General features: G+C 39.6%; 1 protein-coding gene across 1 annotated transcript in view; it reads right to left on the reverse strand.

The window, feature by feature from the left end:
• Nucleotides 1-24,352, reverse strand: part of COMMD1 (copper metabolism (Murr1) domain containing 1) — a 253,482-nt gene that overhangs the window by 107,922 nt on the left and 121,208 nt on the right. The window contains exon 2 of the mRNA XM_011987310.1: nucleotides 21,449-21,730. Coding sequence (XP_011842700.1) covers nucleotides 21,449-21,730 — 282 coding nt within the window. The remainder of the gene's footprint in view (nucleotides 1-21,448; nucleotides 21,731-24,352) is intronic.

The following is a 24,352-nucleotide window of genomic DNA, read 5'->3' on the forward strand; positions in this document are numbered from 1 at the left end:
GAGAACTTAAGGGGCTGGAGACTAAGGTCAATTGCCAAGAGAGATAAAAGAGTAGTGAGGCAATGATCAGCACGGCCAGAACATAGAGAATTCAGAGGTTTTCTAAATCTAAAAGTAAATCTAAAAGGTTTACTTTGCCTACATTCTCTCTCTTATTAATCATTTAGAATTCTATTTAATGATGCTAAGTATCATCCCTTTTAAAAATAATTGGTACTTTATCAAACTAATACTAAAACAAGAAGCACCTGTATCTATAAACTGTAAACCTAAATCCAAACCCGGTGGGTGTAAATGAAAAAATTTTAAGAGGTTACGCAGTCACCTAGAGTATTGTATTTTTACCAAATTGTAAAATATATTGTGTTTCTTTCTAAAATTCAAAATAAATGGTAAAATAACTAATATATTTTGGATATTATCATATAAATACTCAAAAATATGTTAAAGCTGAGGCTTCTAAAGCTTCAGCAAACATTTTAAGTATACAGTCTGTTAAGAGACTGAATACGAGAAAAGAGATAAAAAGTGATGTTTAGAAAAGGTAGAAAATAACACAACAACATATGAAGAATTCTTGCCAAGAAACTGAACCTGAATCTCATAAGCCCCTAGATTAGCAGAGTTCCCAACAGGGGGCAATTTTTGCCACCAGGAGACATTTGGCAATGTCTGGAACACTTCTGGTTGTCATAATTGGTGGAGGGGGTGCTGTTGACTAGCAGCTAGAGACCTGCAGTGCTGCTGAACATCTACTGGGGCTCAGAAAACAATTCCCAAACTATAGGCTTCAGAAGCAGCCGCAGAAGCTAAGTTTTTCTCTCACTTCTGCTCTCCTATCTCTCAGTCCCATTCTCCCCCGAGGTCAGCCACAGAAACTAGAATCTCCCTTCCCTAAGGTGGGTCATAGAAACCAGAACCCCTTTCCTCAAAAGCCAACCATAAAGCCTAACAATACTCTGTGTAAAAATAAAGAAATGAAATGACCTACCTTGTTTGATTGTAGGCCATAAGACCGCCATCCCAGAGGGGGCCCTGCCCACATCCAGAAGGAGAGGGGGCCCTGCCCACATCCAGAAGGAGGAAATGCATGCTCTGAGAGGGCAAGAAGAATCTGAACAGACAGGCTTTGCTGGGTTTCCCCATTAAGTCTATTAGCATTAGATCATACTCTTTTTGTCCAATCATATTTCTACGTGGCTGTCCATACTTTGTTGGACCTAAGCACAAAAATGGACAATTTCCCTATATCTTTGGATCTTTGTTCTGAAGGCTCCCGTGTATACACTTTAAACAAATGTGTATGCCCTTTTTTCCTATTAATCAATATGCTTCTTGTCAGTAATTTTTCAGCAAACCACTGGAGTCGAAGGGCTTGGTTCCCAAACATTCTGCAATACACAGGACAGTCCTTCACAACAAAAAAATTATCCAGTACAAAATTCCAACACTGAGAAGTTGAGAGAACCTTTTCTAGATCTAACAGGAAATACAGAGGTCAGAGAAACATGCTACAGAACTTCATGGGGATGCAATCAGCAAAATCCAGAACACAGGAAACTCTAATTTTCTTTTTAGATGCGATAATGGTTACTATATCGTGGTTATATATGTACAGAGACAAAGTTTCCCTTTAAATGATTAAATGATTTTTGGAATTTGCTTCAAAATAATCCAATGGGCAAAGAAATATAGATGAAAACAAGAAGGGATATGGGTTAATAACCATTGAAGCTGGGTAACAGGAATATAGGTACATTATATTATTTTCTTTATGCTCATATAATGGATACATTATATTATATATATTTTTTCTGTTTTGTTTTAAATTTCCATAATACAAAATTTAAAAGGGGGTTAAAAAAAAGCCTCCATATATCATGATAGACAAAATTAGAATCTAATAAAGTGAAATTAGATTTATCTAAATGTGTGAACTTTATGCATACACATATCCTGTTGTATTCTCGGGTTTGTAACCTTGATACCAATTGGTAACTGTGCCCAAAGAGTATAACAATTAGATTTGGGTATCTAATTTAAAAAAAAAATACGAATTTAAAAAACAATATGTACATCTCATAATATTATTAGCATTTCTATTCTTAGGTACAGTGGATATCTAGTAGTATCTCATATATATGAATCTTCTATCTATAACCATTTACAAACATTACAAAATAATCATATGGTAGCTAAAGAGAATTCTAGCATCCCTTTGGAGAGTCAACCATATCTTCCTACCTATCTCATAAATTGATGGTGAAGCCAATTTCCTCTATTTTCTGGCAACCGAATGCTACTAGTAAGAAAGACCATTTAGATAAAAGTAGCCTGTAGACAAAAACTGGCAGTTTATAGGACATCAGTGCCCTCACAATAAAAATGAACTTAAATAACTGAAATGAAGTACTCATCAAGCAAGTGTTCATACATTTAGAACAAAATCAGGAAATACTTTAAGTGACTACAATAAAATAATTTGACTATATCTCATTAATGAAATGTATTCAAAGAACAGTCACCAAAGACAACTATAATACTAAATTTTATAATCCATTCAATGTAGTAGAATATAACATCCTTTTGGGGGAAAAAAACCCATCCAATAGCTTTATTAGCATCATTATTTTAATCCTTTTTATTTTCCTTTTTTTTTGGAGAAAGGCACTCATTCTGTCATCTAGGCTGGAGTGCAGTGGGGCAAACATGACTCATGACCTCCCAGATTCAAGTTTTTGTCAAAATCTTCAGTTAGGAGGAAAATAGTACTGCTTTTGAATTACAAAAGACATAGTTACAGTTTGGATAAAGCATTAAAAACTAATTTTTAAAAAAATGTTTTGCTAAATTATTACAAAGTATTAAAGTGTATCAAGACTCACCCCTACCCAGTGAAAGTTCAGAGAAAGCTATCATCTATCTTCTCTCAGAAAACAACACACTTTCCTTTTATATTGAAAAAAGAAGACCTTACTGCAAATCTATGCAGAAGCTTAAAGACAGAGTAATCATGCTAACAACCTGTCCTCTGCAAAGATTCTTACACAAAGCCACAATCACTGAAGTCAGCTGGGTAGCAGAAATCTCCACAGTGGCAGTTAGTTGCTACTGTATTCTTCCTAAATACGGTAGTCACTGAGTCTCACTTCTAAAGTGAAGAGGACTTTCTATTCAATTGTTTTCTTTAATGCACTGAACAGGCTAACAGGGACTATAAAAATTAGGAACTAAATTTAGTTGTTATTATTACCCATTTTTAAAAGAAGGCATAGAAGGCCAGGCATGGTGGCATATGGCTGTAATCCCAGCACTTTGGGAGGCCAAGGTGGGCAGATCACTTGAGCCTAAGAGTTTGAGCAACATAGCAAGAAATTGTCTCTTTAAAAAAACAACAAAAATTAGCCAAGTGTGGTTAGTCCCAGCTACTCACGAGGCTGAGGTGGGAGGATCGCTTGAGCCAGAGAAGTGGAGGCTGCAGTGAGCCGAGATAGTACCACTGTACTCCAGTCTGGGTGACAGAGCGAGACCTTGTCTCGAAAAATAAAAATAAAAAATAAAATAAAATAAATTAAGGCATAGGGACTTGCAGGCATTGCTGTCCTTTATTGTCACAAAATCATACTGAAGATTTAAATGTCTCCAGAATATGCAGAGTAATGCCCATATTCAATATGGTTCTAAAAGAGATGTTCCAGTGTTGCCAGTAACCTTTACCTACTTGACAAGTGTGACAAAAAAATTATGAGTGAAAACACCCCTATGTAGGGCATGTTACTAAAAACAATTGTCCTTGGTAGAATAATTGCGTATGCTGTTATAAACATTAGCAATAACAGAGTCAACTCATTAGATCAAATTACTACAGATATGGTAAATATTAGAACCATGATTTTATAAACTCTTACAACTCTTGATTTTTGTATTAGCCAGAAGAGAAACACAAGCTCATAATGTAGAATGCTACACCTATACAGTCCACATAATTCAGAACTTAGGCAAGATATAATAAGCAATATTAAGAAAGAAACTGCTACACTATCCTATATTAATGATTGGGATTTACACTTTTAGGCTAGTTGTTTTTTGACAAAACTGAACAAAAGTTTCACATGATATCTTAATAGTACTAAGATAATGGTTATCACTAAATACAAAAAGGATTCAAGTATATACAAAACCAAGTGGTATCAAAATAAGTAGCAAAAGAGAAAATATGAAACTAGAAACCCTAAAAAGAATAAGTTACAATGATATTAGACAAGCTTTGGAAAGAATGAATACACATATACATATGTTTATACACATAATATATATTATATTTAATTTTCAGAACAATCTTTAACAGTGTATGTTACTATACTGTCTTAGGAATGAGAAATCTGAGGATCATAATGGTGTGGAGACATGGCTGATTACTATCAGAAGTGGGATTTAAGTCTAGGAATGTCAGGATTCAGAATCTACCATCTTTGTCCTATACCTTTTGTGACAATGTCATCTCCCTAAAGAATACAGTGGCTTTGGTATCAAGGGGTAAGGTATAGCTCCAAGAGAGGAATGGCTAAAAGAGAGAGAGATTACTAATCACATAGTGATATAGTTTGGGTATTTGTACCCACCCAAATCTCATGTTAACATGTAATCTCCAACGTTGGAGGTGGGGCACGGTGGGAGGCGTTTGGGTTGAGGGGGCAGATCCTTCATGGCTTGGTGCTGTCCTCACCACAGTGAGCGAATTCTCAAGAGATCTAGTTATTTAAAATTGTGTGGCACCACCCACCCTTTTCTCTTGTTCCTGCTCTCGCCCAGCTAATTTTGTATTTTTGGTAGAGATGGGGTTTATCCGTGTTAGTCAGGCTGAGTCTCAAACTCCTGACATCAGGTGATCCGCCCACCTCAGCCTCCCAAAGTGCTGGCATTATAGGCATGAGCCACTGTGCCCGGCCTTATGTGGTGTTTTCATTCTTCAGCTTAATACAAAAGCTAATGACATAAACATTAAGATATAAAAGGTATTAATCTGCTTGACTCAAAGAGTTTATTATGAAGAGAAACTGGAAAACTTTCCACCAAACCAACCATGTTAAGAAAGTGAGGAGGCCAGACCACTGTCAGTACCTCTCTGATCCTGTACTTTCCATTTCTCCAATCTCTGACCCCCTCCAACTTTGTATCTCTTAGTCTTTTTCATTTGCTTATTAAAGACACACGTTTCTCAAAGCTCCACTCTTAGCTTTCCTTCTGCTCCTCAATAATCTCTTCAACTTCCACTGAACAAATGCTCAAGACTCCCAGACCTCTCATTTTGCCAAGTCTACACCACTGTAACAAATACTCAAATTTCCAAACTCCTAATAAATATCTCAAGAGCAGCTGAACAAAAAGGAGCCAGAACTTGCTGGTTTTGAAGATTCCCAGTCTCTCACATGCAAAAAATACTAAAATAAAAAATGGCTTCCCAGCAAAATTCAAATCCCAAGCACTGTCAAGAAAACATGATGTGGCTGAAGACACAGCTACAAAATTCAACCTTGGTTAAGATCCAAGATGATGCCTCTGTATTATTCAGTTAGACAAAAGGCCTCCTAAAGATTTTAAAGGTGTGACTTACAGATTATTTTAATCAAAGAGTAGAGTTTCTAAGAAGCTAAAAGCTATTGCCCCTCAGTGGAATTTCAAGAATCAGAATGGCTTATCTCAAAAAGATTTTTGGGTGTGACTTTTGTCTAATGAAGTGAGCCCAAATATTAACGGGAGACCCATAAGGTTTTGAAGAAAGTTATATTGGCAGAAACACTGCCCATTTCAACTGAAAGAGACAGAAATAGTACAAAATGAAAAGAGGGCCTTGGACTCCCAAACATCTACAGGTTGGAAGTGGATAGAGGAATGTACACAGCTGGCAAAAAAAAAAAAAGCCTACTTTCCTAATTTTCACAGAAAAGAAAAGAAAACTCAGAGTGTGAAAACAAAAGCCCAGAAGGTCGAGCTAAGAGCCATAAAGAATTATTTCCAGATCTTAATTTTAATCAAGGAATTACCAACCTGTGCCCAGCTGAATTTCAAAAATGGTGTGACGTAACGACACCTTTGTACCAACATTTTCCCTCTGTTTGAACAAGAACGTCTACACTAGTTATCACACACCTGGCCAACCATTGCATCTTGGTTATGTGTGGGGCAAACAATTTGCCTCTTTAGTTTCACAGGTCTTCACATAGAGAAGTAATGTACTCAAGGAGCTGAAGAAACTACATACACCTGAAGAGTCTCATCCAAAACTGGATCTAATTTAGATGACAATATCCTGGACTGTAAGCTGACGCTATAAATGAGAATTCTGCAGAATATTAGGAACGGGTGAGTATATTCTGCACATGGGATGAATGTAAATAATCTGTGGCCGAAGAGTGTATTGTGGAGATTTAGAATATGTTCACAAATTCTCTGACACTTCCTTCAAAATGTAGACCCAATCTTCCCTCCTCTTGAGTGCAGGCTGGACTGACTTGTTTCTACAATAATAAAAAAGCGAATTCTGAAGAAGAGAGTAGGGAGAGAGAAAAATAGTAACTTTTCAGTGCAGAAATCTGATAAACGCTACCTTAACCAAGTGGTAAGGGTTAACATCAACAGTGATGACATGTGGATTGCATCTATTGCCTAACATGGTGTGACAAGAAAGCTACTTCAGCTCTGTTGTGTTCTTTCCCAAAATCCATTACTATGGTCTGAATGTGTTCCCCCAAAATTCATGTGTTAGAAACTTCAACCCCAGTGCAGCAGTGTTGGGAGGTAGGGCCTTTTGGGAGATGTTTAGATCATGAGGGCTCCACTCTTATGAATGGATTAATGTCATTATGAAAAGAGCTTGTAGGGCCGGGCGCAGTGGCTCACGCCTGTAATCCCAGCACTTTGGGAGGCCAAGGCGGACAGATCCCTTGAGGTCAGGAGTTTGGGACCAGCCTGGCCAACATAGTGAAACCCCATCTCTACTAAAAATACAAAAAATTAGCTGGGTGTGGTGATGGGTGCCTGTAATCCCAGGTACTTGGGAGAGTGAGGCAGAATTGCTTGAACCCAGAAGGCAGAGGTTGCAGTGAGCTGAGATTACGCCACTGCACTCCAGCCTGGGCAACAAGAGCAAAACTCCGTCAAAAAGAAAAGAGAAAGGAAGAAGGAAAAAAACAAAGGAAGGATGGGAGGGAGGGAGGAAGAGAGCTTGTAGGAGTGAGTTTGCTCTCTTCTATTCTTGTACCATGTGAGGATACAGTGTTCCCGCCCTCTGGAGGATGCAGTATTCAAGGCACCCTCTTGGAAGCAGAGACCAGGCCTTTACCAAACACCAAACCCACTAGCACCTCAATCTTGGACTCCCAGCCTACAGAACTATGCGAAATTAAATTTCTGTTCTCAATAAATTATCCAGGCTCAGGTATGCTGTTATAGCAGCACAAAACACACTAAGACACCTATAAACCAATCTAACCATGAGAAAACAGACAAGCACAGGTTAGAGGACACACTATAGGATACTTGGCTAGTATTCTTCAAGACTGTCAAGGTCATTTCACAATGTATATATATATCAAAACATCAAGTTTTACACCTTAAATATATACAATTTGAATTTGCCAATTATATCCCAATAAAGCTGGGAAATAAACAACCACAATGCTCATGAAAAACTGAAACAGTGATCTGCCATGACTGGGAGACATGATAAGTAAGTGCAATTTAGTTAGTTAGCAATTTAGTGGTAGCTTGGATTTGATCCTGGAGCAGAAAGGGAGTATGAATGGAAAAACTGCTGAAATAGAAATAAAATCTGGAGTTCAGTTAGTAACAAAGTACTACTGTTAGCTTCTTATTTTGACAAAAGTACCTTTGTATCATATTGGTTTTGTTTGTCCAGCATGCTTAATTCCTTTGGTGAACTGCTCCTCACTTATTCCCTGTGGTATCAGCTATCAATTTACACCTTCCCTAAATTACCCTACTTCCAATAAACAGTGACTTCTCCCTGGGTAGCCATGTGCCATGTGACCTAAGCAGGGAAAATAAGAATCCACCTTTCATCAATGTACACGTGTTGAGAAGACGGAAGTATCTGAAAAGATGGATATGGGCCTGCTACCCATGATCTTACCTCCACATAAAGTCAGACTTTTCTTTTTTAGATAGGTCGTGCTCTGACGCCCAGGCTGGAGTGCAGAGGTACAATCATGGCTCACTGCAGCCTCAATCTCCCCTCCCAGGCTCCAGTGATCCTCCTATCTCAGCCTCCCAAGTAGCTGGGACTATAGGTGCATGCCACCATGCCCAGCTAATTTTTAAAATTTTTTGTAGAGAGGGGGTCTTCCTGTGTTGCCCAGGCTGATCTTGACCTCCTGTCCTCAAACAATCCACCTGCCGTGGACTCCCAAAGTGCTGAGATTACAGGCATGAGCCACCATACCCAGCCTGAAGTCAGCGTTTTTAAAGAATTACATGAACAGAGCCACATAACCAAGAGATACCTTCATTTTTCTTTTTTTTTTTTTTTGGAGACAGGGTCTCACTCGGTCACCTAGGCTGGAGTGCAGTGGCATGATCACAGCTCCCTGCAGCCTCGAACTCCTGGGCCCAGGCAATCCTCCCACTTCAGCCTACCAAGCAGCTGGGACTACAGGTGCACACCACCATGCCCTGCTAATTTTTTTTTTTTTTTTTTGGTAGAGATAGGGTTTCACCATGTTGCCCAGGCTGGTCTTGAATTCCTGGGCTCAAGTGATCTGCCTGTGTTGGCCTCTCAAAGTGTTAGGATAACAGGCATAAACCATTGCACTCAGCCTTTAAATGATATTCTAAGAAGACTAGGCTGTTTTCTTTAGACTAAGGGAGTGTGTATGTGGAGGGAGGCCAGTATCACAGGATCCAAGATCAAACTCATTTTGTGATTAACACTGTTGCATTCACTAGGTTTATCATAATTCAGTTCAGGCTTTTGTACTGTATCCACAAGACTATAAAATGGCTCATTAAAATTCAGATATATTTCCTCTGTTATTGACTTATAATCCACTTAGGTTAATAACTCTAGCAATAAAAAGGAAGTTTAGCTTATTTGGCAGTTAACATGAGCTGGTTCCTAGTGACTACCACTCATTAACGTCTTGGGTGATAAGAGCTCTGTTTAATTAATTACACAGAGTTATCTAGAAAATTCAGAAACACGATAAACTTACAACTTATCAGCTTCAATTTCAGAAGTCCTATTTTCTGTTTCCCTAGTAGCATAAATCATTTTTTAAAAATCTATACAAAATTTTAAGAATGGCCTCATATCATATGAAAAAATTAACTCAAGTGGATCAAGGACCTAAAGCCTAAGAGTGAAAACTATAGAACTCTTAGTAGAAAACACAGAGGAAAAGTTTCATGACATTGGATTTGGCAATGACTTCTTGGATAGCATACCAAAAGCATAGGCAACAAAAGTAAAAATAAACTGGACTACATCAAAATTTAAAACTTTTATGCATCAAAGGATATGATCTGGAGGGGAATGAAAAGTCAGACCGGAAGAAAATATTTGCAAATCCATATATCTGATATGTGATTGATATCCTGAATATATTTAAAAACTCCTGCAACTCAACAACAACAAAAAAACAATGAAAGTGGGTAAAATGGGTTCAGGTGTTTGGTGTAAGAAAAAAAAAAAAAAAGAGGCTGGGTTCAGTGGCTCATGCTTGTAATCCAAGCACTTTGTAAGGCTTAGGCAGTGGCTTGCTTCAGCCCAGGAGTTCAAGACCAGTCTGGGCAATATGGCAAAACCCCATCTCTACAAAAAATACAAAAAATTAACCAGGCATGGTAGCTTGCACCTGTAGTCCCAGCTACTCAGGTGGCCGAGATGGGAGGAACACTGGAGTTTGGGAGGCAGAGGGGTTGCAGTGAGCCGAGATTGGGCCACTGCACTCCAGCTTGGGCAATAGAGCAAGACCCTGTCTCAAAAATAAATAAATTAATTAATAATAAAAAATAATAAAAAAGAAAAGAAAAAAGAGGCAAAAAGAAAGAAAAATAAAAAAGATTTTTGAAAATGGGCAAACCTGGCTGGGTATGGTGGCTCACGCCTGCAATCCCAGCACTTTGGGAGGCCAAGGCAGGCAGATTGCCTGAGGTCAGGCATTCGAGACCAGCCTTGCCAAAAGTGGTGAAACCCTGTCTCTACTAAAAATACAAAAATTAGCCAGGCGTGGCGGTGTGTGCCTGTAATCCCAGCTATTCAGGAGGCTGAGCAAGAGAATCACTTGAACTCGGGAGGAGGAGGTTTCAGTGAGCCGAGATCGCACCACTGCACTCCAGCCTGGGAGACGGAGCAAGACTCTTGTCTCAACAAACAAACAAACAAAAAGGGCAACCCCAATAAGCACATAAAAAAGATGTTCAACATCTCTAATTATTGAGGACTTCAACTCAGAACTACAATGAGATACCACTTTATATACATTAGGATGACAACTATCAAAAAAAAAAAAAAAACAACCCTAGAAACTAACAAGTGTTAGTGAGGATGTAGAGAAACTGGAACCTTCATGGACTGCCGGGAAAAAACCACAAAATTGAGCAATCTCTGTAGAAAATAGTTTGGCAGTTCCTTAAAAAGTAAAAACATAGAATTACCATATAATCCAACAAGTCCACTCCTAGTATGTACCCAAAAGAACTAAAAACAGAGACTAAAATAGATATTTGTACACCCATGTTCACAGCAGATTAGTCACAGAGCCAAAAGGTAGAAACAACTCAAATATCCATCAGCAGATAAATGGATAAACAAAATGTGGTGTATGCACACAATGGAATATTATTCAAGCTTTAAAAGGAATGAAATCCTGATATGTACCACAATAAAGATAAAAGTTGAAGACACTATGTGTAAAATAAACCAGACACAAAAGGACAAATATTGTATGGTTCTATTTATGTGAGGTACCTAGAATAGGCAAATACATAGAGAAAAAAGTAGAAAAGAGGTTACCAGGGGCTGAAGAGAGGTGGAAATCGGGAGTTACTGTTTAATGTGTACTGAATTTCTGTTTGGGATTTAAAAAAAAAAAATCTGCAAATAGATAGTGGTGATGGTTATACAACATCACGAATGGTTCAGATGCACTCCAGCTTGGGCGACAGAGCAAGACCCTGCCTCGAAAAAAAAAAAGAAAAGAAAAGAAAAGAAAAAAGAGAGACAAAAAAGATAAGAAAGAAAAATAAAAGAGATTTTTGAAAATGGGCAAACCTGGCTGGGCATGGTGGCTCACACCTGTAATCCCAGCACTTTGGGAGGCCAAGGCTGCACTTTGGGAGGTGCAGGCAGGAGGACTGCTTGAGCCCAGGACTTCGAGGCTACGGTAAGCTATGATCATGCCGCTGTACTCCAGCCTGGGTGGCAAGACTGCCATTTCTTAAAAAGGAAAACCATCTGTACTTAATACCACTGGACTGTACTTAATACCACTGGACCACACATTTAAAAATGGCTAAAATGGCCGGGTGCGGTGGCTCACACCGGTAATCCCAGCACTTTGGGAGGCTGGGGGGGGGGTGGATCATGAGGTCAGGAGTTCAAGACCATACTGGCCAATATGGTGACACTCCATCTCTACTAAAAATACAAAAATTGGCCCAGCATGGTGATGCACACCTGTAGTCCCAGCTACTTGGGAGGCTGAAACAGAAGAATTGCTTGAACCCAGGAGGCAGAGGTTGCAGTGAGCCAAGATTGCACCACTGCATTCCAGCCTGGGTGACAGAGTAAGACTCCGTCTCGGGGGGGGGGGGGAAGTTAAAATGGTAAAATTTTATGTTATGTATATTTTACCACAATTTTTTTTTAAAGTACTAAGGATGGGCTTGGGCCAGAGGCCTTCTACATTTATCTTGGCAATAGAGCAGTGGCATACATGGAATGAAGCCCAGAGCCAACCAGCCAGTACACACATACTAGACAAACACAGGCAGTTCAACACTGCTGGGCAGGATACACTGTTACCCCTGAGTTTAGGACAAGGGACTTACATCCAAAAATTGCTTCCAAGTCCTCTTAAGGCTTGGCTTCCTGGCTTCCTCTCAAGCACCCCATCTGTCCACAAGAATAGAAACAGACAGCCTGAACAGCTGAAAGAAGTCCAACACCAGGGGCTGCATGCTGGCAAGCTACTAGTCAGAGGCTGAGGACTTCAGCAGTGCCAAAGCCCTGCTCTCACAGGGTCAATGAATCTGCGAAGACATTCATCTTTCTCTCTTTTTCTTTAAATCATTTTATTGAGTATAGTATACATAAGAAAGGACACATCATAAGAAAAAATGATTTTCTTTTAAAGTCTATAAAAAATTTATGTTCAGTAATCTCAAGTGCATCTCTTTGTAAATTGAGAGTTTTAAAAATAAAATTACTTCAGTACAAACAACATTTTCTTAACTGCCAAATGTTAAATGATTTCTTTTATATTTTTTCCCCAAGTGGAAGGGGTAATTATAGCTATCAGAAAACTCAAGTTGTATATTAGACAGTCAACACTGCAATAAGACTGTTTAACAATGACTAGGATTACCAAATTATGTTAACATAGTCTTATAAGAAAAAACAAGGTGTTATCTGTGATTCCTCACTTTCTCTAATTCTCTGCATCCCTTCCAAGTCAACTCAAAGTAACTCACCCATATTCAAAACATACACTCTACCTGCTCACTTCACTTCGTTAAAATTACCTTTATTTCCTTGCTGTTATCTCACCTGGACCAGTAAGTGGCCTCCTGCTTTCACTTTTTTCCCCTACAATATTGATTTTTATTAGTTATCCCTGGGTTTGACAAACAAGTTTTGGAACATATTATTATTAATAAAAAAAGTTTGTAAAAGAAGGGACCTGTCATAAATGAGAAACAGAGATGGAAATGTGCAATGGAGATTGTGAGAAGTTCACATAAAGTCATTTCTACTATTTTTTGGAGTGGAATATTAATATTGGCTCTATTCATTTCTGAACGCCTCATCTTATTAAGAGAATGAAGGATAACAGTTTTTCTTTTGTTGTTTTGTATTTTGTTTTTCCTTGAAATCCCATTTTACCTAATTACCATCACATGGAGGTCGAGGCAAAAGAGAATTGCTTTTAATGTGCAAAAAAGCAATTCCAACCTTAGTGATATTTTCCCCCTAGGATCTCAGTATCCCAGTACTGAGATCCCAGTAATCCATTCTCCATAGGTGAATCAAGGCAATCCTATTAGAACATAAGTCACATCACATCTTTCCTTGTTTGAAACCCTCTAATAGCTTCCCATTACACTTAAAATTCTAAACAAGGCTAATTTCTTGCCTTGGTTGCTCCCTCTGCCTGTATTTTGTGCCCCCAGATCTTCCTGGGGCTGCCTCCTTCTTGTCACTCAAAGTTCAGCTCACCTCAGAGAAGAAATCTTTCTTCACTCAAATTAAAGTAAAGCCACTTACTTTGAGGTGGGGTCTGGGCATCTTAATTTCTTTTTAAGCTCCTCGGGTGAGTCTGACATATAGTGATGCTTTGAATCACTAGCTAAGTGAATCTTCACCTTGCTTATAATAGCTTTTCTGCCAATTTACTTCTTGCTAGTTCCTACTGACAGCGGGCTGAAAAAATGGAAAACCAACATTGTGGGAGGTGGTGAGAAGGAAATGGCAATCACCAGGGACTTGTACTAAATCACTGCCAAAGGAGCCGGTTGCAGTGGCTCACTCCTGTAATCCCAGCACTTTGGGAGGCCGAGGCAGGTGGATCACCTGAGGTCGGGAGTTCGAGACCAGCCTGACCAACATGGAGACACCCCCCTCTACTAAAAATACAATATTAGCTGGGTATAGTCGTGCATGCCTGTAATCCCAGTGGTATGATCTTGCCTCACTGCAACCTCTGCCTCCCAATTCAAGCGATTCTCCTACCTCAGCCTCAGGCATGTGCCACTATGCCTGGCAAACTTTTGTATTTTTAGTAGAGACAGGGTTTTACCAAGTTGGCCAGGCTGGTCTCGAACTCCTGACCTCAGGTGATCCACCTGCCTTAGTTGCCCAAAGCGCTGGGATTACAGGCATGAGCCACCACGTCCAGTCATTCTTTTTTCTGTTATAAACTTTAAGCATTGCCTTCTATAAATTATACCTTTAAATTTCACTGTAAGTTGAAGACCGTAACTTTAGAACACAAACTATTATGGAACATGTCTTAGAGCTACGAAAAGAGTTGACTCATTCAGAATTAAAGTTTAAGTAAATTCCATGTTCTAAATCTGATATAAAATATGAAATAGTAAATTCCTTTATCTGTTTTTAAAAAATTATTCTAGGCCGGGTTCAGTGGCTCACGCCTATAATCCCAACACTTTGGGAGGCCGAGGTGGGCGTATCACTTGAGGTCCGGAGTTCGAGACGAGCCTGGTCAACATGGTAAAGTGTTGCCTCTACTAAAAATGCAAAAATTAGCCAGGTGTAGTGGTGCATGCCTGTAGTGCCAGCTACTTGGGAGGCTGAGGCGGGAGAATCGCTTGAGCACAGGAGGCGGAGGTTGCAGTGAGCCAAGAGTTTGCCGCTGCACTCCAGTCTGGGCAACAGAGGGAGACTCTGTAAGTAAGTAAACAAACAAACAAACAAACAAAAAATGTATTCTAAACTGATTTAAGTATCTTCAAGCTGTTACATTTTACCAATCCCTACTGACAAATGATAGTTGACTGTCTATCAGAAAACTAGTTTCACTAATTTCTTTGGAGGCTTTCCTTTAGTACATTATTAAAAGTAAAAATCAACCTTAAATACAAGAATTATCAGAAACAAATTTGTATTGCTTCCATTACAGCTTATATAACCAAACACGATATCTGTTCCCCTTGGTAGCTATTTGGAGTAAGACAACATGATCTCAAAATGGTGACTGAATGTTGATAAAATAAAATGGCATTTTACTTAATCCCTATATCTTACCCTTACAAACCTCTCCAAGTATTTACACACATACACAGTTATAAACAAATATATATGTGTGTTTGTATGAGAGAAAGATTGTGTGTGCATGCGCACGCAACTTTGCTGCTTCCCCTATGACACAAAGCAGATAGCTGTGGACGTTCCTCAGGCTTGTAAAGCTACAATGGTACATGATCAAGCTCAGTATAAACTGATTTTATTTATTTATTTATTTATTTATTCATTCATTCATTCACTTATTCATTCATTCATTTAGAGACAGGGTCTCACTCTCTGTCACCCAGGCTGGAGGGTATTGGCGCAATCACAGTTCACTGCAGTCTCGACCTCCTGGGTTCAAGGTATCCCCACTCTACCGAGTAGCTTGGATTACAGACATGCACTATCATGTCTGGCTAATTTTCATGTTTTTTGTAGAGAGGGGGTCTCGCCATGTTGACCAAGTTGGTCTCAAACTCCTGGGCTCAAGAAATCTGCCTCCCTCAACCTCTAAAAGTGCTGGTATTACAAGTGTGAGCCACTCTGCCCAGACATAAACAGATTATTAATTATAGGTTTTGGCAGATTTACTCCTTATTTACTAGCTAGAATTACAAAAGGAGATCAGTGTATAGTTATGTGTAGCTTAATGATGAGGATACTTTCTGAGAAATGTGCCATTAGGTGATTTACTGTCTGAACATGATAGAGTGTACATACACAAACCTAGATGGTGTAGCCTGCTATACACCTAGACTATATGGTATAGCCTATTGCTTCTAGGCTATAAACCTGTACAGGGCATTACTGTACTGAATACTGTAGGCGACTGCAACACAATGATAAGTATTATATTTGTGTAACTAAACATATCTAAATATAGAAAAGGTACCTTTAAAATACAGCATTATCATCTTATGGGACCACTATCCTGTATGTGATCCATCAGTGACTGAAATGTCATTATGCAGAGCATTATTGTATTTATTTCAAAAGAAATTTATAAATTAAAAATAAACGAATACCTTCCCTTGAGATTAGAGGTTTATCTATGTTTCAGACAAAATTGCTGGGTTTTTAATATAGAGTCCAACCTATTTTGATTCTGTAATGTATGATCAGTGCATATCCCCCTCATCTAATTGCTTATAAATGACAGGAGTGAACATATGAGTTGGTTAGAAAAAACAACTAGATCAGAAAATATAAAAATCTGTCTTCCTCTATAGGTCCGCTGAAAACTCAACCCAAAACTAGAGAAGTACTTGAACTAAACCTTACTTGAGAAAAGGCAAGAACATTTGCCACTAATAAATACATTAAAAAACAATAATGAAAAGAGCTTTACATTTTGGGATCTCCACATGCAGGCATCTTAAAATGTATGTGCAAGAACAATTTAGTACTAAATGGTTCAGTACTGAGACTGAGTCTAAATGTTTCCTCACAAAATGTCCCTTTGGCCTTGAAGGACAAGAAGTCATAAAAGAAAACACATCTTCATAAAATACCCAAATTTAAGCCTAAAAAAGAAGAAATAAGCATAAATGAGACTCCACTAACGGTATAAATTACCATCCCTTCTCCCCAGTTAGTGTTTAAAAAAAGAAAAACACTTCTATTATAATTTCTACTGAAGTTCCAGGAAAGGAAAACACAACAAAGGTGTTAGGTGAGCAAATATAAAACATTTCTAAAGACATATGCCTGATTCCAACAGTCCTCATGGCTCAGATCTCACAGTGATTTATGGCCAAATACGACAGAATTTCAGTCTCATAAGCAAAGCACTTGATGTTCATCTTTTGGATATAAAATATTCACCTTAAAGCTTTCTGCATGTTTTTACAATTGAATCATGTTTTATTTTTGCAAAATTTTTACTTCTGTTGGAAAAAAATTCACTACAAGCAAAGTAATTGCGTCAGTAGTTCCTACTCATTTTCTCTAGTTTTGCAGATTTCAATTAAGGTATACTGCCTTACTTATTTCTCTATTACTTTGGCTTCCTCATATATCAAAGGATACTGCAATATATACTGTGGTTTAGAAAACAAGGTTATGTATGTACTTGGCTGCCGATTTTCAAATGTACTTTTTAGACCAAAGAAAAATAATACAGACAAACTGAACAGGAGAGAGAAATTTAAATGCGGAGTGAGGGAAACGAAAGAAATCCACCTTCACTAGTTCCTGAATAAATAATTCCAAGCACTCTACAAATTACGTCAAGTAGAAGCAATATGCCAACATATATTGACTTCTTGACATAAAAATATGACACCAAGTTCTATTAACACATCAAATCCAATTATTTCAGCTACCTTTAACACAGTGGTTCTCAACCCTGGATACTGAAATCTTCTGGGGAGCTTTAACGAACGTTACCTGTGTTCCACCCCCACAGATTCTTATGTAACTGGTCGGGGTAAGGCCTGAGCATCAAAATGTTTAAAGCTCTGAATGTGATTCTTATGTGTGACCATGGCTGAGAACTACTGCTTTAAAATGACATATACTGAAGACAGCACTTTAGTTGTCCTGGGTGACACAAATAGACATACACACACACCAGAGTTCAACAAAAGACGGGTCACCCTTCTTGGAAGCAACTTCTTGATATCCTAGGATCGTTAATTCTCTCACAAGCTCATCCAATGTCAGCAGTGTGAAAACAACTTTGATGTGGGTGCCTATAGGTGTTCTAAAAATTGGGCACTTGATTTAGTGGAGTATTTCATAAATAACACTAACCTAGAAGCTGGCCTAAGTACTAACCAAGGATCCAGTTCTCACAAAAACATTTCCTGTAGGATGTGGGCTGTATATTTTACTGCCAGTCTAGGTTCTATTATTGTTTACTTTATTCTTTACAACTTTTCTTGACTTCATGTATTTGTATTAAAAAGGATTTTATAGGCCGGGTGCAGTGGCTCACGCCTGTAATCCCAGCACTTTGGGAGGCCAAGGCGGGTGGATCATGAGGTCAGGAGTTCAAGACCAGCCTGGCCAAGATGGTGAAACCGCCGTCTCTACCAAAAATACAAAAAATAAGCCAGGCGTGGTGGCAGGCGCCTGTAATCCCAGCTACTCGGGAGGCTGAGGCAGGAGAACCGCTTGAACTCAGATGGTGGAGCTTGCAGTGAGCCCAGATTGAGCCACTGCACTCCAGCCTGGGCGACAGAGTGAGACTCCGTCTCAAAAAACAAAAAAAAAGGATTTTATGGGCTGAAGTGCAATATCAATCATTTTCATTGTGACCATTTCTTTACTACTTTGAAGTATGTGATATACAATAAACTGCACATAATAAAGTATACAATTTTATAAGTTTTGATATATGTATACAATCATTGCTACACTTTTTTCTTTTTTTTTTTTTTTTTCCCCAAGACACAGTCTCTGTAACCAAGGCTAAAGTGAAGTGATCCGATCTCAGCTTGCTGCAACCTCTGCCTTCCAGGCTCAAGTGATTCTCGTGCCCCAGCCTCCTGAGTAGCTGGAACTACAGACACACACCACCACACTCGGCTAATTTTTTGTATTTTTAGTAGAGACAGGGTTTCACCATGTTGGCCAGGCTGGTCTCAAACTCCTGACCTCAAGTGATCTGCCTGCCTCAGCTTCCCAAAGTGCTGGGATTACAGACATAAGCAATCTGTAACCTAAAAACCTATGATAGTATTAATGAAATAATATCATAGCTTTCTAGGAGTCTTAAAATAGATATGTTTTCATATTCCTTCCCAAATGTTAAATATAGACAAAATGAAATAAGCACTACTGGCAGGATAAAAACTAAATAGCCGATATAAATGGCTGGTAAAACTTAGATATCCCAGTGTACTTATTATACTTTTCTAATCTGTTGGATTTGTGTGTGTGTGTGTAAAAAAATATCTGTCACATAACATAATGGTTAAGAGAACAGATGAGTGTTTTTTTTTTTTTGAGACAGAGTCTCGCTCTGTCGCCCAAGCTGGAGTGCAGTGGCACGATCTCGGCTCACTGAAAACTCCACCTCCTGGGTTCACACCATTCTCCTGCCTCAGCCTCCCGAGTAGCTGGGACTACAGGCGCCCGCCACCATGCCCAGCTAATTTTTTTGTGTTTTTAGTAGAGACAGGGTTTCACCGTGTTAGCCAGAATGGTCTTGATCTACTGATCTCGTGATCCACCCGCCTCGGCCTCCCAAAGTGCTGGGATTAGAGCCGTGAGCCACCGCGCCCAGCTGGGTTTTTTTGTTTGTTTGTTTGTTTGTTTTTTGAGACACTCTCACTGTTACCCAGACTGGAGTGCAGTGGCGCCATCTCGGTTGACAGCAACCTCTGCCTCCTGGGTTCAAGTGATTTTCCTGCCTTAGCCCCCTGAGTAGCTGGGATTACAGGTGTCTGCCACCATGTCCAGCTAATTTTTGTATTTTTAGTAGAGATGTAGTTTCCCCATGTTGGCCAGACTGGTCTCGATCTCCTTGCCTCAGATGATCCACTTGCCTCAACTTCCCAAAGTGCTGGGATTACGGGCGTGAGCCACCAAGCCCAGAAACAGAACTCACTTTAGGATCAGACAAACTAGTCAACAAGTACAAGTAGCATAAAAAGGTACTCCAAATTTAAAATTTTTCTTTTTTTGTAGCAGGGTCTCCCACCCAGGCTGTAATGCAGTGACGTGATCTCTGCTCACTGCAACCTCCACCTCCCAGGCTGAAGCCAATTCTCCTGCCTCAGCCTCCTGAGTAACTGGGATTACTGGTGCCTGCCACCATGCCCGGCAATTTTTGTTGTTGTTGTTTTGTTTTTGTATTTTTAGTAGGAGAGATGGGGTTTTATCATGTTGGCCAGTCTGGTCTTGAACTCCTGACCTCAAGTGATCCACCTGCCTTGGCCTTCCAAAGTGCTGGGATTACAGACATGAGCCACTGGGCCCGGTGAAAATGTTTTAATGAATTATCTTTTTTTTTTTCTTTTTAAGTGGAATCTTGCTCTTGTCGCCCAGGCTGGAGTGCAGTGGCTCGATCTCAGCTCACTGCAACCTCCGCCTCCCGGATTCAAGCGGGAGCCTCCTGCCTCAGCCTCCCAAGTAGCTGGGATTATAGGCGCCTGCCACAATGTCTGGCTAATTTTTGTATTTTTAGTAGAGACAAGGTTTCACCATGTTGGCCAGGCTGGTCTCAAAGTCCTAATCTCAAGTGATCCACCCACCTTGGCCTCCCAAAGTGTTGGGATTACAGGCGTGAGCCACTGCGCCCGGGCCGAATTATCTTTTATTATTTAAAAAAAATTTTTTTTGGAGATAGAGTTTCGCTCGTATTGCCCAGACTGAAGTGCAATGGCATGATCTCGGCTCACCACAACCTCTGCCTCCCGGATTCAAGCGATTCTCGTGCCTCAGCCTCCCGAGTAGCTGGGATTACAGGCATGTGCCACCATGACCAGCTAATTTTGTATTTTTAGTAGAGACGGGGTTTCTCCATGTTGGTCAGCTTGGCCTCGAACTCCTGACCTCAGGTGATCCGCTCACCTCAGCCTCCCAAAGTGCTGGGATTACAGGCATGAGCCATCGTGCCCAGCCCTGAATTATCTTTTAAATTAAAATTAAAGTCAGTACACAACTGCAAACACTGAAAAATCTAAAGAAACTATAAAAGAAAATATGTGAGAAAATCTGACAGCTCAAAAATACTCTCATCATTAAGAAGAAATAAATTTCTATTGTAGGATATAATAGAAGCACTTATTTATCTGAAAATAAATGTGATTAGCTAATTCAGTGACCTGGGTTTTCCCTTCCTAATTACCAATTTATTTTTTTTCCCCCAAAAGACATAAACCAGATCATTAAAAGTCTGAGCTGGCAGTCATCTGGAACGCAAAGTGAATGACTTCAAGAAAAACCATATAGACATTAAAATTATCTGCCATAATGACTACTGAAACTGTTGGGGAAAAAAGCACTGTACATAAGTTTAAATTGAGAATTATTTGTGACCTCAAGGACAGAGATAGCACATTTAAGGGTCTTTAGGAACAATGTATTAATGTAAATTAAGATACACTGCCTCCTATCCCTGACTGATTATTAAAGATGACTGGATGAGATTGTGCTGCCTAATCCGAATTCTTGGTCTTTATTTATTATCTCTATTATTGCCTTGGAAATTCTAACCAAATGCCAAGGATTCTGAGATCTAACCAAATGCAGTAGTGGTCAGCTTCTGAGCAATCACGTTATTGGCCCATTCCGTTCGTCTGAGACAGCTTCCAGGACCTGAGGATAGTTTCCAGACTCTGTCCACAAGTAAGAGTATCCAAATTTTCAGATGATTCTACCTCTGAAAAAAGGATTCTAGGAAACAGTGTCTTTTCCTATTGCTGTTATTGCATAAAATCAATCTGAATGAACAAGCTAACATGTAATGAAAAATATAGTTTACAAAGGAAAATTGACTTAAGTTTAACTCACCTGTCCATATTTGCCTAATTCCAGCTCTATAATGGCAACAGGCGTGTGTATTTGAGCTGAATGCCTTGACTGAGACTTGCCATCAACTCTCCAGCTCAGGCCCCGAAGCCCGCTATTCCAGCGGCTCTGGTTCATGAGGCTCTCACGGATTTTTGTCTTGTGGCTCTTCCAGAATTTGGAAATGACAGCAGCTTGGTCAGATGTGATCCCACCTTGCTTTTTGGTTTGAGCAGTCAAGAATGCTTCCAGCTGGTTGAAATCCATGTCTGCAGACGCAATAGACTATAAAGATGACAGAAAAAGCAAATAATTTGAATTTAGTAGGTAACTAAAAAGGATAGCTTCTTAACTACAGATCATATTTTGAGTGACTCTTAAATCACTGAAACAGGCCAGATACAGTGGCTCACGCCTGTAATCTCAGCACTTTCGAAGGCAGAGGTGAGATCACTTGAGGTTAGGAGTTAAGAGACCAAACTGGCCAACATGGTGAAACTCCATCCCTACTAAAACTACAAAAATTAGCCAGGCATGGTGGTGCATGCCTGTAATCTCAGCTACTCAGGAGGCTGAGGCACAAGAATCGCTCGAACCAGGAGGTGAAGACTGCAGTGAGCCAAAATTGCACCACTGCACTCCAGTCTGGGTAACAGAGACACTGTCTCAAAAAAAAAAAAAAGTCACTGAAATAAACTTTCATAAAAGGTCATCACGGGACAGTAAGGAGGCCACGTACGGTGGCTCACACCTATAATCCCAGCACTTTGTGAGGCTGAGGTGGGCAGATCACTTGAGGTCAGAAATTTGAGACCAGCCTGGCCAAAATGGTGAAACCCCATTTTTCTACTAAAATTACAAAATTGGCCGGGTGTGGTCGCGCACACCTGTAGTCCCGGCTACACGGGAGGCTGAGACAGAAGAATTGCTTGAACCCAGGAGGCAGAGGTAGCAGTGAGCTCAAATCACACCACTCCACTCCAGCCTGGGCGACAGAGCAAGACTGCTCTGAAAAAAAAAAAAAAAAAAAAAAGTGGGCAGGGGAGGGGGTAGACAGTAATGAGAATAAGCTCTTTATAGCAAAAATACTCCGTTTGGAAACATCAAATATCAGAAAAGCTACCGTTAAAAATTCCATGTCACTCAATTCGGTATCAATAACTAGAATATAATTTTTAAATATCCAGTTCTATGGTGGGGAGATAAAACGAAAATTTTTTTGAAGTAATAAAACAAGCCAGGTGTGGTGGTGTGTGCCTGTAGTCCCAGCTACTTGGGAAGCTGAGGCAGGAGGACAGCTGGAGCCCAGAAGTTCAAGTCCAGCCTGAGCAACAGAGCAAGACCCTGTCTCTAAAATAATAATAACAATAAAACAAAAGAATTAAATTAATTGGTTGTCTAATAAAAATCTTACATAATTTCACAGTGCCTTAGAGCCAGGCTTGGTTTGATATACTTCAACTGTATAATGCCTTATCCATATGATGCACTAAGTAAATTATTAAGTGAATGTATTATCTTAGCTTTGAAGTCCATCTTCAGCCAAACAGCTCATTCACAATAATACTACTGTGAAATTATTTACTACTTTATACTTTCCCATAAATTTTCAAAGGTTAATTGCCATTGAATCTGGGTTCTCTATTCTAGTATCCAAGACAACACAGTAACTAAATATAAGCTCAAGCATAGTAACATGCCTTAAATTTGCACAGTACTCTTTAGCATACCATAGCATTTTCACATCTACAGGCGTACTTCATTTTATCGTGCATCACTTTATTGAACTTCACTTTATTATACTTCACAGATACTGCATTTTTTACAAATTGAAGGTCTGCGGCAACCCTATACTAAGGAAGTCTATTGGTGCCATTTTTCAAATAGTATATGCTCACCTTGTGTCTCTGTGTCACATTTTGAAAATTCTCATATTTCAAACTTTTTCACTATTTATATCTGTTATGGTGATCTGTGATCAGAGATCTTCAATGTTACTATTGGAATTCTTTCAGGGCACCATGAACCATGCCCATAGAAGACAGATAAACTGATAAATGTCTTGTGTTCTGACTGCTCCAACCATTGGCCGTTCCTTCTCTTTCCCTCTCTGCAAGCCTCCCTATGACCTGAGACACACAATATTGAATTTAGGCCAATTAATAACCCTACAATGGCTTCTAAATATTCAAAAGAAAGAGTCAAACGTATCTCATTTTAAATCAAAAGCTAGAAATGTTTAAGCTTAGAGAGGAAGCCAAGATAGGCTGAAAGCTAGGCCTCCTGTGCCAGACAGCTAGCCAAGTTGTGAACGCCAAGGAGAAGTTCTTGAAAGAAATTAAAAGTGCTACTCCAGTGCACACACAAATGACAAGAAAGCAAAACAGAGCCAGGCGCAGTACAGGTTCACGCCTGTAATCCTGGCACTTTGGGAGGCCGAATCGGGCAGATCACTTCAGGTCAGGAGTCTGAAGCCAGCCTGGACAACATGGTGAAACCCTGTCTCTACTAAAAACACAAAAATTAGCTGGGCGTAGTGGTGCACACCTGTAATCCCAGCTACTCGGGAGGCTGAGGCAGGAGAAATGCATGAACCCAGGAGGCAGAGGCTGCAGTGAGCCAAGTTTGCACAACTGCACTCCAGCCTCAGCCTGGAGGACAGTGTGAGACTCTGTCTCAAAAAAAAAAAAAAAAACAAAAAAAACAAAAAAAACAAGCAAGCACAACAGCCTTCTTGCTGATATGGAGAAGGTTTTGGTGGTCTGGACAAAAGATCAAACCAGCCACAACCTTCCCATAAGCCAAAACCTAATCGAGGGCAAGGCCCTAACTTTAATTATATGTAGGTTGAGAGAGGTGAGAAAGCTTACAGAAGAAAAGTTTGAAGCAAGGTTGGTTCATGAGGTT

This window comes from Mandrillus leucophaeus, unplaced genomic scaffold, assembly GCF_000951045.1.
Source record: "Mandrillus leucophaeus isolate KB7577 unplaced genomic scaffold, Mleu.le_1.0 Scaffold307, whole genome shotgun sequence".
Lineage (NCBI taxonomy): Eukaryota > Metazoa > Chordata > Mammalia > Primates > Cercopithecidae > Mandrillus > Mandrillus leucophaeus.